This window comes from Myxocyprinus asiaticus, chromosome 32, assembly GCF_019703515.2.
Source record: "Myxocyprinus asiaticus isolate MX2 ecotype Aquarium Trade chromosome 32, UBuf_Myxa_2, whole genome shotgun sequence".
Lineage (NCBI taxonomy): Eukaryota > Metazoa > Chordata > Actinopteri > Cypriniformes > Catostomidae > Myxocyprinus > Myxocyprinus asiaticus.
Genome location: NC_059375.1, coordinates 9,471,033 through 9,487,922, shown reverse-complemented (window position 1 = coordinate 9,487,922; position 16,890 = coordinate 9,471,033). Strand labels below are relative to the sequence as shown.

Sequence of the window (16,890 nt, the reverse complement as noted above, 5' to 3'; positions counted from 1 at the left end):
ATTTAGCCAAGTTATTTTCTGTAAAGCTGCTATGAAATGATGTATGTTGTGAAAAGCGCTATACAAATTAAAAATGACTTGACTTAAGCATATATGCAGACGTGAGGGATAGTAGTCGGTAATTTTTAAACTGATGTGTTCTAGTTGATCAGCATTGCCAAATACATTGAACTCTATAAGTGTCAGAATCAGCATTGCCCTGGTGCCGCAATATGCTTCTGTCGAGTGTTGTAACATGGTGCTCAAAAGGTCAAACAATTTTGGCTTCGACCCTGCTGACCTTTCGAGGCATCAGTCAATGATTACTGGGGACATTTGCATATACTGTAAGTAAAGTCTTTCTTTGCAATGATGGGTGCAACTTTACACTTTTGAAAGTTTTTACCTCACTAATGATGTCTTTTAGAGTACTAGTAACAGGCAAAAAAAAAATTAAGACCCTGGGCCACGCAATAACTTTAATTCAACAATAATTGCGCCAACAACCAGAAAGTCAAATACGTTTTTTGTCTTTATGTGAAAAAGAGGCACACCCTTTTGCTTGTAAAAAGGCTAAACTTTTTACAGTTGAAGTCAGAAGTTTACATACACCTTAGCCAAATACATTTAAACTCAGTTTTTCACAATTCCTGACATTTAATTGTAGAAAACATTCCCTGTCTTAGGTCAGTTAGGATCACTACTTTATTTTAAGAATGTGAAATGTCAGAATAATAAAAGAGAGAATTATTTATTTCAGCTTTTATTTCTTTCATCACATTCCAGGTGGGTCAGAAGTTTACATACACTTTGTTAGTATTTGGTAGCATTGCCTTTAAATTGTTTAACTTGGGTCAAACGCTTTGGGTAGCCTTCCACAAGCTTCTCACAATAAGTTGCTGGAATTTTGGCCCATTCCTCCAGACAGAACTGGTGTAACCAAGTTAGGTTTTTAGGCCTTGCTCGCATATGCTTTTTCAGTTCTGCCCATAAATTTTCTATCGGATTGAGTTGGGCCTCATGTATTCAGATAGAAGACAAAGGCATGCCTAACACAGTCGTAAAACCTAACTGAGGCCCACACACTCCGTCATAAATCTTACTGATAAAAACCACGCCAAAATCAAACAAAGGGAGTCCAAAACAGACTACAAATCCCATGAAGCCTTGCTCACTAAAGGATCGAACTCTCAACTCCTATTGAATGAGGCACATAACAGAACGGCCCTCAACCATGACATCATCGGGAGTAGAAATAACTCTGAGATCCTTCCGGGATTTGCTTCCAGCAACTTTGCTCGCCGTGTGTAGATGCAGCTCATCGCTGCTCTCAGGTGTAGCCTCGTGGCACAAGGAAGTAACATATGACTTGAAACTCTGGCCATACAATGTCCATCTCGCTGGACGAGTTGAGATTACTGTATTCCACCGAACACTCTAACGGATCCGAAGGAGACCGCTGAGCAATCCGCATCTTCATCCGTTTGCCTACAGAAGTGAAGAGAAAAGATTTCTCTTCCCTCTTCAATCAAGTCGACATCGCTGATTTCTCCGCCAGCCCGCCGAGAATCAGCAGCCGTACCGCCCGCTGACAGAGCGAGGAAACGGCCTCCCATCATCACCCGAGCCTCGAGGAACCATGTCGGAGTTAAAAGACGGATGAACACACATTTGTCTGCGTCCTCATACGATTCAAGTAAGAGGTTTACGTCTGGGCAGAGATAGAATATTATAGTGTGTTATTCTTGTGTATCAAGGTTATTGCTTGTACAGTTTACGGACCGCCGAGTCTGCTCATTGCTGCTAATAATACTCAAGGTATTACTGTAATGTACTGTTATCACGAATGCGAACTGCTGTGTTGTAGTCCAACTACATTGGACTGTTGTGTATTTCCCCCATCACGGGTGAGACGGCACACTGAGTTTATCCAATAAAGAATCAAAGACCACGAGACGGTTTACAAGCCGTCCACTGCGTCTCTGAGTGAAACTAACAGCTGCTTTCTCTCCCACGATCGCGAAACTGGCTTTGGTGCCGCCACTTTATTCTCTCTCTCTCTCGTACTGACCACACACACACATGCGACCCCTCACAAACATTCTCGCACACACTTTTAGCTAGTAGATAACTTCGTGATAAAGCTCAGCTTTGTCCCTAAATTATCATACAAGTGGAGACACGCAGTAAACGGGCAGACGCCATTAACCGGTTTCTCTCCGCCCACACTCGTGGCCATATTCTCTGGCCAGAAATCTCACGTGACGTACTCTCCACGAGGGTCACGTCCGCCATTGTGTGCGCGTAACACCTTACGCACACACACACACACACACACACACACAGACACATTCACACACACACCTACCTCCCTCTCATGTGTTATAGGCTTATTTTGGTTACCAGATCTAATCATGTCACTGTTTAGTTTGTAGTTGTAAGTCGGAAGTTTATTGACTGCATTGTATTGATTATTAATTTATATTACTGCATAAATAAACTGTTATATTTCAAAGAGAAGTGTTTTGGTTTGTTTTGCATACACCTGTGTCAAATGCTGACGGGGATGTCAGTGCTCGGATTCAAGCCTTCATTGTTTCTTTTCGAAGGTCGATATTCTTCGGATATCGATTTTCCTAAGAGAACAATCTAATATTGAGACTGTTATACTATCTGGTTATTAGTCCCTGATTCCAGGGTGGTGCCCCGGCAATATTAATCCTTATTAATATTCTATTGATTTTGATAATTACCTTTGATGATTGTTGAATTTGAAGGATCAATAAGCTAGTGTTAATTTTAATCAATGTTTCATTGATGTTAATAATTAATGATTATCTTTGATAATTGCTGATTTAAAGGATTAAAAAAGGCTAACACTGATTCTCATCAATATTCTATTGATTTTAATAATTATCTTTGATAATTATTAATTATTGCTAATAACCAAACCTTCTCCTGAACGTGGCGCACTACATTTAATGGTGCACCGTGTGAGGTTTTAATGAGTTAGATTCTATTATTTAAATGAAATATTAATAACTACAGAAATAATTATTAATTATTTCTGATAGTAACACTGATCTAAACAACCAGTAGAACATGTTCATGTGTGTGTGTGAGTATATATATATATATATATATATATATATACACGCACACACACCCACACACACACTACCAGTCAAAAGTTTTGAAACACATTATTATAATTGTTTTCACATTTTAGAATAATAGTAAAGTCATCAAAACTATGGAATAACATAAATGGAACTATGGGAATTATGTTGTGACTAAACAAAATCCAAAATAAATCAAAACTGTGTTATATTTTAACGTCTTCAAAGTAGTCACCCTTTGCCTAGAATTTGCAGACATGTACTCTTGACATTTTCTCAACCAACTTCTTGAAGTATCACCCTGTGATGCTTTTTAAACAGTATTGAAGGAGTTCCCATCTATGTTGGCTGCTTTTCTTTATTATTTGGTCCAAGTCATCAATTTCAAAAACTTTTTTTTTAATTAAATTTTAGTTTTATAATGAAATAAATTAATATGGTGGCACAATTATATTTTTGTCTAAAAACTAATTTGAAACATTTAAGCATTTACCTTCAGAACAAAAGATTTTTAAGATCGTGAGAAACATTTCAGTCAAGTGTTTCAAAATATATGTATATGTATGTAGGGATGTGTGTGTGTGTGTGTATATATCTCTCTCACACACACACACACACACACACACACACACACACACATATATATATATATATATATATATATATATACATACATACACACACACATACATACACAGTATATATATATTTTGTTATATTATATATTGTCTATTGTGTATTCTATATATATATATTATTTTCAATATTTTATTTTTTTATTCAATTTTTAAATATTTTTTAAAAGTCTTGTTGCTGATTTTTATTGTTGTATACTGGAAGCTCCTGTCACCAAGACAAATTCCTTGTTTGTGTAAGCATACTTGGCAATAAAGCTCATTCTGATTCTGATTCTGATAAATTTCCTTCCTCAAGATCTTTGTCCCCATGTGCATTTGCAAATTGTAGTCTGGCTTTTTTATGGCGGTTTTGGAGCAGTGGCTTCTTCCTTGCTGAGCAGCCTTTCAGATTATGTCGATATAGGACTTGTTTTACTGTGGATATAGATACGTGTCTACCTGTTTCCTCCAGCATCTTCACAAGGTCCTTTGATGTTGTTCTGGGATTGATTTGCACTTTTCGCACCAAACTACGTTCATCTCTAGGAGACAGAATGCATCTCCTTCCTGAGCGCTATGATGGCTGCGTGGTCCCATGGTGTTTATACTTGGGTACTATTGTTTGTACAGATGAACGTGGAACCTTCAGGCATTTGGAAATTGCTCCCAAGGATGAACCAGACTTGTGGAGGGCTAAACAAAATTCTGAGGTCTTGGCTGATTTCTTTTGATTTTCCCATTATGTCAAGCAAAGAGGCATTGAGTTTGAAGGTAGGCCTTAAAATACATCCACAGGTACACCTCCAATTCAGTACACCTCCTATCAGAAGCCAATTGGCTAATTATCTAAAGTCTTGACATAATTTTCTGGAATTTTCCAAGGTGCTTAAAGACACGGTTAACAGTGTATGTTACATTTTGACCCACTGGAATTGTGATATAGTCAATTAAAAGTGAAACAATCTGTCTGTAAACAATTGTTGGAAAAATTACTCATGTCATGTACAAAGCAGATGTCCTAAACAACTTGCCAATATGAAATCTGTGGAGTGGTTAAAAAATGAGTTTTAATGACTTCAACCTAAGTGTATGTAAACTTCTGACTTCAACTGTAGGTGTGGGGGCGTTCCACTATAAACAAGGATTATGTTCACTGCAAACAATGTGATAGTGTGTTGAAGTAAAACATGACAACAAGCACAATGTTTGTCTATATGTCTTGCTGACAGCGTATGATGTGTCAGAATTTGAGTAAAATAGTATGATATACTCTGTACATTCTCTATATGTTATAACTTTGTTGTAATTTAGTTAGGGCTGGGACATTTAACACATTCATTTTTGCAATTAAAAGTTGAATGTTTAATGTGTGAAAACTAGGGCTGAAATGATTAGTCGATATTACCGACAACGTCGACAATACAAAAAAAAATCCACACAAATTTTAATTGTCGAATAGTCGTTTGATCTCATTTAATGCAACGAGATCATTTGAAACACTTAAGATGACACACGCACTGCCACTCGCACCTGAATGAAGGATGAAAACACAGCTCACAGTCCAGACACAAAGGCAATGTAGATCGCAAAGTATGAGGGAGTTATAATACAAAAATACAAAATAAGTCAATACAGAAGCAGTGCCGTCCTGACGTGAAATAAGGCAGAACATTCCCTGGCGTTCCACTTGAGCAAAACATACCTGCCAGAGCATCTAAAAATGAAACACCCCAGCATTATATCTTCAATGCATCCTTTATTAAAGTTCAAATAATAAGGAAGCGATTTTGTAAATAAAGTCAAACTGGCATTTCTCTGTGTGGTCAGAGCTGCTTATATGGGTCACGTGAAAAACAACGAGAGAGAGTTTCAAATTTCTCCCGGCTGGTAAACCCTCTTGCGCAGAGACGTTCATCCCTCAGGCCTGCTTGCTGCTGCTAGATTATAACATGATGGCTCGCAACGTAGTGAATCATGACATACTGTATGCGTCACGGTGTGTCTCTTATCTGCGATAGGTGAGTTAAAGATGGATCGAAGTTAACAAAAAGGTGAGTGTGTGTAGTCTTAGAACATTATGCAATGCAAAAAAATACGGTTTTTCATTTGTCTTTTTTGGTTTGTTTTCCAATATAAATAACTAAAACTCCTTAAGTACATTTACTTTAGGAGCTATACTTCAGAAGAAACAACTGGAGAATGTTGAATATAATATTTAACATTTTAAAATGTCTAAAAATCCTTAAAACAAGACACATTTATGTGAAAAGCAACATATAAGATATTAAGACTTTATATTTTAAAGCATGTTTTGTCTTTACTGCACTGGCAGAAGTATGAACAAGTGAAATAAAAATATACATCCTCTTTATTGTTATTGAGCATGTTTAATACAACCTTTTAAGTCGAGCAACAAACTGAATAGTCAGTTAAGAGCTAATGATTAATCATTGCAATAATCAACTGAAGTCAAATAATCATTCTAACAATCGTTAGATTAGTCAATTATCAAAATAACCCTTAGTTGCAGCCCTAGTAAAAACAATGTAACACAATTAATGCAGTATGTCCTTTTTTTTTTTTTTACTTCCTGAAAATTCACTAATGTTTTTCCCCATTTCCTGTGGCTAAAATTGGCATACAGAAATTTCCAGGTGGTACGCGCTCGACTCGACTGCACATCCTAGCACAGAAACTGATTGTGTGGAGCAGTGCATGCTTGTTCATTTCGTGTGACGCATGTCCCAGGCATAACAAACACGGGAGTGGATTTACTGTACAGAGAATGGAGACTTCAGCCGCAAGTGGTGAGCCAGGTGTGGGAGAGATACGAGCAAGCTGCAATCTCTCTTCGCATTGCCTGAAAAAAAGCTTGCTCACTGTAATCTAAATCAGTGTCAAAAGCGAAACTACATGAGACCCAGCATGTGTGCGATAGAGACTAAATGGCAACCAGAGGAAATAACAGTTTTGAGATTTTAAATTTCAGCATTCAGTTTGTTTTATATCAGTATGTATAGCGTCTAATAACACACTAGCAATGTACACTTAAATTTATCTTGCCAATAAAGCTTGAATTGAATCTGCCCCTGTGATCCTATTATTAAAGTCCACTGGAAAATACCAGAAGATTTTGCCCAGATTGAATTATAGTATGTCCACTGATTTTATGGCATGTATACATACTTGTATCAAAGATTTATACCTATAAAAATGTGTCTAACTCTATCCACAAAAAAGGAACATTTTAATGTACATATTTAAATAATGACTAACCAATTTCTTGCAAGTTCTTTGAGATGAAGTATAAAATAAATATATTTATGATTATATATTCATGTTTGTTTTAATGTATCATTATTAAATCACAGAAAACTGTGCGATTAATTAGTTAAAAAATGTTAATCAATAAACAGCCCTAAATTTAGTTCAAGGCCAAAAGTTACATTTATACAAGTTATAATTCACACAATAAAATTATTTTGTAGAAAGAGACATATGTTATTTTTGTCATTATTACTAAAACTGATTTTTACTGGTGTATCAAACAAGAATGTAACTGATGTTAGAACTGTTATGAAATACAGCATATTGAATATTTATTAATAAAATAAAATCTCAATACTCTAAAATATATTTTAGGGATGCCCAAAGTACCAGTACTTCAGTAACAATTTTATTTATTTATTTTTTGTCATGTTAACCCTCCTATTGTCTTAAGAAACTGCACCCTCTTTTTGTCCTCTTTGTAATTTTTGACCCGTACTGAAAACCATTCAAAATGCATATATTCTTGATTACTGAATATATATAATGCCACTAAAGTCTCCCTTTACTGAAAATCTGTTTAGCTGTAGTCCCTGCATAATGAGGGTATAATGAGTGGGGAAAAATGGGCTACATTCTGGATATTAATGAATTAATTTGTAAAGAATTAAAAACAAAATCTCAATTTATGTTTATTTCAATCACTTTGGGCATTTTAAAGTATATTATATTAACTATATTACAACAAATTCTGGTTTACTCTACTTGTAGATATTCAACAGTGTACATTTCAGAGCTACAATTTTATTAAGTTTACTAATCATGTTAGTAAACTTATTTACTACATGTTACCTGTTAAAATGTGTTAAAACTCTCTGTGTGTGTGGACGTGCATGTGTGCACAAACCCTGCTTTAGAGAAAAATAATGCAATTTGTGGGAAAGATGCAGTACCCCATGAAACAGGTAGAGAAGCTAAAGAACGGTAAGGGGCTAGGGGCTAAATTTGAGAAATATTTAAATATGTTTAGGTCATATTTGATTCATATACAGTATGTACAAAAAAAAAAATACAGTTTTTAAAGCTGCATAACATCCAGAAAGTCAGAAGGTGAAAGGTCACAAATGTTTTTTTTTTTTCCATACGGGTCAAAATTGACCCGTTAAGACAATGGAAGGAACAATTGGTTTTAAATAGTTATTTCACTTAAATAATTATGTACAAAAATAAATTGTATTTTTTATTTTGTTTGCTTTGTTGATATATTAACAAAGTCAAAACATTTGGTTCTGGAACAAAAAACTATGCAGTATTTATAATGTATTCTTTACCTGTGTCAATAGAAGGGTTAAAGGATCAGGGCCCGTATTCACAAAAATCTTAAGGCTAAACGTTGCTCCTTATGCAGAGATTTAGGGGCAACTCTTAAAAATTAGGGGATTGCCACTCCTAATTTCAAGACTCATAAAATTTTAATCTAAGAGTAATTCATTAAGCATTTTAACGCTAAAAGTAGCTCCTAAACCCACGACAGCTTAGAAGTCGTCCTGAGGACTTCTAACTCCCAAAGAGTGACTCGCAAATGATCCAAAGCATGGCTGCTGTCTCAATCTACCTTAAAATCTATCTATCTATCTTTGTATGTCTTAGCTGACAAATAGCAGTTCCCTCTCTACCAATCATTGTGGGCGATTTAAAAAAATCTCGCTCATAAAACGTGACATCATCCATAGCAATGAGGTAAACTCCGCCTTACCCTTATCTTAACATTTCCTTACTAAAACTTGCTCTTAGCAGATTGTGAATAGGTTTTAAGCAAAAACTCCTAGCTAGGAACTCTTTGGAGATCTCCTAGTGGTAAGATACAAATCTTTGTGAATACGGGCCCTGAACATTAAAAGAATAGTTCAACCAAAAATGTAATAATTTACTAACCCCAATGTTGTTCCAAACCCGTATAACTTTCTTATTCAGAAACACAAAAGGATATATTTTAATGAATATTCCAGTCTGTCTTTTCAATAAAATGGCAGTCGATAGCGACTTTAAATGCAACCTAGCAACCTTATATCATATTGTCATATTGTGAGTCTTCTGAAGGCATTCAATAGGTTTTGGTGAGAAACAACCCGAAATTCAAGTAATTTTTCAGTGAAAATCTGTTTCCACAAGAAACACGTGAATATGCGAGTCATTGTCAACACGCATATCTCATAGTCCCCATGACAACCCTATCTTGACAACCCTAGCTGTCTGTATGTTTTTTTTCTTTCTGATATTACCTATTGAAAACTGTGTGTTGTTGCTTGGACAACAGATTGTGTTTTATATTGGCAAAACTATGTAAATGTCCCACACTGATTCTGTGTTATTGGGCACAGTCTAACAGTTTGGTAGCTATCCAGCCAACAATATTATACTAAACGTTGAGGTGTTCAAAGTTTACCAATTTACAGAGAATTAGGTTTGCTTTAATCCCTATTACAATAAATGCTTGATCCACTTGTTTTACCAGGGTTCTTGCCACGTGCCCTTGCATAATTTAAATGTTCAGTTTGTCCCCTTTCCCATTCTACAGACCCAAGTTCTCTCCCAAACCCTCTGAATATTTCACTCCATCATTGTTCGCTATTGCCTGCAAAGCTCAGTAAATCTGTGACTCCAGTGCACATGCTGTGGCCTCTCTACTAAGTATTCATCCCCACTGCTCTCTCTCAAAGCTGCTGACCATTAATTAAAACCTCTTTAAACATGAGGCTTTGACACCGGCCGTGCTGAAGCTATTCATTAGCTGAAGTGACAGAACCTATGGAAGAACAAAGCCACATCAACACTGAACAAGGAGGACGTGTTAAGGACAAGATATCTGGGGCCGGATGTCAAGATTTATAGTGAATAAGGACTCAAATTTTGGTCTGTTTCTCATCCAAAGCTATCATATCGCTTTAGAAGAGATGGATTAACCCTCTGGGGTCTGAGGGTGTTTTGGGCCCCGGAGAAGTTTTGACATGCCTTGACATTTGTGCTTTTTTTTAGTTGCTTAAAACATATCAGTGGCTAAAGTCTGATAACACTGTATTCAGCACAAACTGGGCTACAATAATATGTGAGCAACATGTATGTACATGTTTGTATTTTTGACAACGTTTATGCGTCGTTTTTGAAAAAACAAAAATTTTAAGTCACTGAATAAGGCCATATAACACATACTAAACATTTGTTCACAAGAATTTTGAGAACTGGATCTTGTAGCTTAGAGTCATCGCTGACAAAAAGTGTTTACGCCCTGAAGGCCTAGCTTGGTAGGCATCAAAATGTTTCACAACCGTTTTTGCAGGTTTCTGCGTAAGAATGTTTCAACACAAAACATTTATATAAAATGTAAATGCATCATCTATTGTGCAACGAGTATAAATTTCATGTACTCTTTAGACACCGACAATTCATTTCTTGACTCATATAGAGTGGTGTCACTACATTAACAACTAGTTCAGTTCAGTTTTGTACATACTAGGCAGATACAATTGTTTTATTTCTACAGAATTCCATATCAACAGTTTATTTCAATGTTTAATCAAAATTGTGTCTAAATAAATGCATTCATTAAAACAATAATCAAATGAAAAAAACGACATTTAATTTAACACAATATTGTATTCTTTTTAATCAAATTAAGTGCTTTTATAAAGAACCTCACAGCACAATCCAAAATACAACATTGGAGTGCTGCATAACAGAGCATCACAGAGGTGCGATATTGCTTAAATATAATACAATTACTATTAGTTTATTATTTTTATTATTATTATTATTACTGTAATTAGTAGTAGTGGTGATAATAGTAGTATTATGGTGAACGTTACATAACTACACAGCAATCATATATTTCTGTCGTACTTTTTTCCATTTAAATTGAACTTTTATTTTGGCGGACGCTTCTATTTTGGAGTGAAGCCCTTTCCATTTCTGTGTGTTTTTGACAGTAGCTTCTCACCTCCAGAAATGCCGGTCATGACCCAATATGGTTATCAAACCGCAAAAGCCTGCTATTTAATTAAATATATAGTCTGTATGTGCCTCGCGCTACAAAGTGAATTAACGCTCTGTTTGCCGTCATCTGCAACAAACAGAACGTGCAATGCTCATGATGTTATCGATATTTTACATCAGAGTATTTTTACGAGCTCGAGTACAATACATAAGCGCACAAGTATATAACCAGTATTGGGACATCCCTAGTTTTTAATGTGTACCTGGCCATTTAGTCGAGTTACAGTAACATTTGAACTGCACATGTCATACTAAAATAACCTGTATTACTAACCCACAATTGAAATACAAAGGGATATTAAAGGCACATACCCGCATACCCAGAACCAGGAAGCCAATCTCCTCCATCAGCGGGTATTTTCTGATCTGCTGCTCCCGTTTCTCTTGTGATGCAAAGGGGTCATAGCTCCTCTGGCCAATCTTCACATCCATGATGCACGGCTTCTGAAACCTGCGTGTCACGTCCTCCAGCTTTAGATACAGGTCTGTGGTGAAAAACAGGTATGCTCACTAAACACACACACTGCATATCCATCCATTCATTTATCTAACCATCTATTTATTCGGTGTGTAATAATGGTTCAAATTTCCTAAATATTCTTACATAGTACTGTGCCCATGGTTTCAGTTCTGTAAATAATTACATTTGAGGCTGATACACATAACCAATGATTTAACACTGATCATCCATTAGCTTAAATGCAAAAAACAATGCTGTAAAATGACTGTCTATTATAATAGACAAAAATGTATTTTATGGAATAAATCACTGATGAAAAAGATCATTGTGGGACACTGGAAACTAGTAAACAGCATGAGGATTTAGCATCACACACACCAGAGGTGCCTTCAAAAGCTAGACAGATATTTCCAATAGTCGCTACAAAACTGCTCCAGTGTGAAATCATTAGTATGATTTGTTTAACCTCTTTAGGGTTTTGTTTAGGTTATGTAATGCAAATAACTAATAACTAAGCAAGAGAAGACTTCTCAGTACCGTTCTAACAAGAATTAATGTTATAACAACAAACATGTATTTTGGGTGATCTCTTCGAACAGGTTTCTATAGATGCACACACAGTCTGCCTGCCACCACTCATGTTACACAAAGTGTACTCCAATTTGTATTTGCATCGTTGTTTTATTGTTCAATTCATTGTTAGATCCAGTTCGCGGTTTCTTTTTTCTCACCGTCTCTGTCTGTACTTTTTCACCATTACTGTCTACATACCTCTGGGAATGTCAGGTGAGGACCAGGTGCCGTAGTACTTGGGAAGGTGCTCTTGGAGGTCTATGAGACAGGGGTCGCAGCAGTCTTCAGCATACACCTGGTGCGAAAAACAGGGTCACATCATCCAAAAATTAACTGTTGAAAAAAGGCGTCCAATATGATTTACATTATAAAATGACATCTGTATAGTAACAGTACCTCCGTCCCACATTCATTGAAGTGGGAGGTTTGTACCTACTGACAATATTATTAGTTTAAACTGATGTGTAGGTTTTTGTTTTGTTAAAATTAGGGCTGCATGACATATCAAATATGTACGATACATCACAAATGAACATATCACAAAAAGGTTATTGAGTGGGTTTACATGCACAGCTATCTGCTAAAAACAACCAAAAATCAGCGTATTAAAAATAAAAAATTAAAAAAATCATCAGACAACGCTGATGTTGCAAGGCCCAATTTAGAGGTTAAGAATAGCTCCCGCTGCAAAATCAAAATCCTATAGCAAATACTGCAGTATTATCTACTGTACATCCAGATCAAAGACCACTGTAGGACAAATCAAATATATTTCAACACTTACCATACTGTAGAACTGCATCTCTCTGGGTCCTCTCGGAGGGGGCTGCAGCTGTTTCAACACTGTGCCATCAGGATGTTGCAATATACCTGTAAATGAAACACAGCTCACTGTTTGTGTAAATGTGCACACTAACATTTTTAAGATTCTTCACCTTTTGTATTTGCATATTTCTGTTTGAAAGGAAACGACAGCATCTGATTACAAGGTCACGCAATCTGTAGTTCTAACTAGAGATGCCGCGATTATAAGGTATTTTGTATTTTTTTAAATTCCAAAAATTCCATTTTTGTTACAGCTGTTGCGTATAACAAACACAATAAAAACCACACTAGTTTAAAATAAATATAATGATAGATTTTAACCAAAAAGTTAAACTGTGTTCTCAGGACAAGGGAATCTTTCATGAATGTCCAGTCGGGGCAAGTTGTCATGTGTTTTAGCATGCAGTGTATGTTGTAATTTCATACATTGCATTTAGTTATAATAACATGTTGCGTTCTTTAAATTTTATCTTTCTTTCTAGGCAAAAGCAGTGGAAATATATCTTATAGTTTTTTTATGTAGCCAAGACTGTAAAGACTTTATACAATACATTAACTACAACTACTGAAGTTACAGTAGTAGGGCTGAAATGATTATTCGATGTTATTGCAACATCAACAATAAAACACTGTCGAATAGTCGTTTGATCTCATTTAACGTAATATCAGATCACATTAAACTCTAACGATGATGCGCGAGAGCAGCACTGCAGCTCGTGCCAGACTGAGGAGGAAGAAAACAGCTCACAGACGCACTCCAAACCTTCCAACCAGCTTCAGGTGGTGTCGATCGCAAGTATAAGCGAATTATACAGAAATACACAATAAGTAAATCCAAAAGCACTCTCGTTGTGGAATAAGTGGAGCTGGAGCTGAGCAGCAGCAAAACTTGTGTCGAGTGTCTTTAAAGGAAACACCCTGGCATTACATCTTAAATGCAGTTATATTTAATGCGTTATAGCTTTATTAAAGTTCAAATAATAAGGAAGCAGTCATGTAAATAAGTATAAACCTGAAACTGGCATATCTCTGTGCGGTCAGCGCCGCTTCTATGAGTCGCGGGAAGTGAGCCGATCTAAGGGGGAGAGATTGAAACTGCATCCGGCTGATGCACACTCTGTCGCGGGGACGCTCATCCATTGAGCGTGCACGCTTAATGCAGCTAGATTATAACGTGATGGCTCACCACGAAGTGAATCGTAATACATGTGTTGCAGTGTGTATCTTATCGTGAAGAAAATCGGCGAAATGCAGCTCTATTAAGAAGAGAGAGTTTGTTTTCTGAGAGTTAAAGATGGAGAGATGTGAACAAGAAGGTGAGAGAGGTAGTCTTCGCCCCATTATACACTGCCACTAAAAAAATAAAATAAATAAATAAATAAATACATTCTGATTTGTCTTTGTTTTGGCTTGTTTTCCAATATAAATATTTGAAACTTCTTTAAAACGACGTACATTTTCTTTAGCAGCTATACTGCAGAAGAAAAAATTGTTATCTGACAATGTTGAATATAATACTAAAAATACAAATATTTTAAAATATCTAAAAATCCTTTAAAAAAAGATGCATTCACCTGAGAAGCAGCATATAAGATATTCAGACTTGCTTTTAGAGAATAGATCTTGAATATAAGTATATTTTGTCTTTACTGCACTCGCAGAAGTATAACCAAGTGAAAAAATACACTTATACACAAAATACACTTATTTAAGATACATTCGCTTAAAGCAATTCTGAAAATATTATATGTTGCTTCTCAAGTAAATGTTTCTTGTTTTAAGGATTTTTAGATATTTTTAAATAGAAAACAAGACAAAGCCCTTGATAACAATAGGATTTTTTTGCAGTTAAGTTTTTACTGAATCAAACTTCGCCCGAATAGTCGAATAATCGTTAGATTAATTGAATATCATAATAATCGTTAGTTGCAGCCCCATACCATAGTATGAGTTGTTTTACCTTTAACATTTTGCTATTTCAGGAATTGTTTTGCTTTATATGTGTGTTACTGTTTACATTTTGCTGAAATGCCTGTAATATGCTATTAAATTGCAGGTTCCCATATTCCCTGGACAAGAGCAATGGAAATGTCTTATAACTTTTTTGTAGCCAAATATATATATATATATATCCACAGTCTCCCCTATAACCCAACAGGAGCATGGTTCAACCCAAGAGGAATGACAACAAGTGTATACTGACCCACTTTGTCCACGCCATACTTGTGTCCGGCCACCTGATGAGAGAGCGGCACGCAGCCGTTCAGGTGAGCGCTCGGCGCGCTCTTCCCCGCGTCCTCCGGTAAACACGAGCCCCGGGTTATTACCAGCGCCACAGATGAGTCCATTATCTGACGGCGAGCTCACACGGACGCCGATGACTTCAATGCACTGGCTCTTTATTTCACAAAGCTGCCATTTACATACACATTCACATATTGAGCTCACACCCACGACGCGTCATCCAGTGTAACGATAACGATGTGGATGACTGACTGATCGCCTGCCATCGGTCACGGCGCCCACGCGCGCAACCATGTAACAGGCTGTTCACATCACAGAAAACCACATCCCACTTCCTCACTTTACAGATGTTTACACTCCTCCCTCGGTAATTGGTACGAGATGGTAGATACGGAACGGGTACGGTACAAAGTTAGTCATAGCCACTCGTGGGGACGCACCGGGAAACGCAGTTCTGCGACGTGCGACGCTTCGCTGTTTGTGAACGCCCCGCACACACACACACACACACTGAAGCGCGTCCTCGATAGACACGCTACGTGTGACGTCACCACGCTCGACTGGCAAACGCGTCACTGGTGTTACAATTCATAAAATGTATACGGACACATTTCTCGATAGTCCGCCCGTATTTGTAGTCTTTTTAGTTGAAATATCCCATAATATAAAATCTCATACACATTTCTTAAGTACTATGACCTCGTTTTTCTTTCCGATAGAGATTCTATTTATATTAATTTATTTCTTAATGTATTTTATGTAAATCAAAATTTTGTTTTGATGTAAAATGTCTTTCCCTCTCTGTATTTCTCCAATGCAGTGCTAAGTGTTATGTGTTTGTGTAATATGCAAATACATTCAAAGAAAAGGAATTCAATACACTGCATGCTTGTTTTTCAATTGAAATGTTTGAATTAGGTATCATTTCGAAAGGAGGAGTTAAACATGAGCTCACAACAGCTTATTTGTAACAACTATTACTTATATAATCAAAATATAATCATTACAACCGATAAAAGACTGTTTAAAGCCTACTTGTTATTGTTTGACTAATGAGAACACAGATACAAACTATCAGTACTGAACATAAACACAGAGAAGGTAAATATTTTACATAATGATATGATTTGTTTACTAGGGCAGGCAATCAAGAAAATTCCTGTGACGTAATCGATAAAATTCTACTGGGAATGTTGATAATTATGACTATATCGGGATCTGTTTACATACAAACAAATGAATAGCTCTGTTATGTGAATACTTATGGGGATACAGAAATTAAAGTGTTTTTTTTTTATTTTTTATCCAAGGGTCTGGAAAGCTCACAAAAAGGTTAACTACAATTCAATGACTGCTTTCTTTATGGAAGCAACAGAATAAATTAAAATATTGCTTATTAAGGGGGAGACCATGCCGCAGTGTTGTCTAGAAATTCCGATAAATGCATTCTTGGTAACAGCTTTCGCCAAATGCGGAAACCTTAACCAAATATTTGGTTATATGTTAATAGTTTGAGGTTCATTTTTATATTGTGACCTAAATCGTGATAAAGACTTTGTTTTAATATTGCAACACTGCACTGGATCTAGTGGAAACGGAGCCTTTGTGTATGTAATGTTGCAGTCACAGTCATTTACGCACAAGGTCAGTTCAGATAAAATCACCCAACTTTGTTGGAGTGCTTCAAATAAAACAAAACCACTGTAGTGTACAAATATGAGACAATCCAAAAAAAAATAAAAAATAGAAACACCGA

At 36.2% G+C, this 16,890-nt stretch overlaps 1 protein-coding gene across 1 annotated transcript in view; it reads right to left on the bottom strand.

The window, feature by feature from the left end:
- LOC127423372 (inositol polyphosphate multikinase-like) overlaps positions 1–15,647 on the bottom strand; it is a 39,398-nt gene extending 23,751 nt beyond the window's left edge. Inside the window, exons 1-4 of the mRNA XM_051667624.1 lie at positions 15,094–15,647; positions 12,850–12,935; positions 12,264–12,360; positions 11,345–11,517 (exon numbers count right to left, since the gene is read on the bottom strand). Of these exons, the coding sequence (XP_051523584.1) occupies positions 11,345–11,517; positions 12,264–12,360; positions 12,850–12,935; positions 15,094–15,238 (501 nt within the window). The 5' untranslated portion in view covers positions 15,239–15,647. The remainder of the gene's footprint in view (positions 1–11,344; positions 11,518–12,263; positions 12,361–12,849; positions 12,936–15,093) is intronic.
- Positions 15,648–16,890: the final 1,243 nt, after the last annotated feature.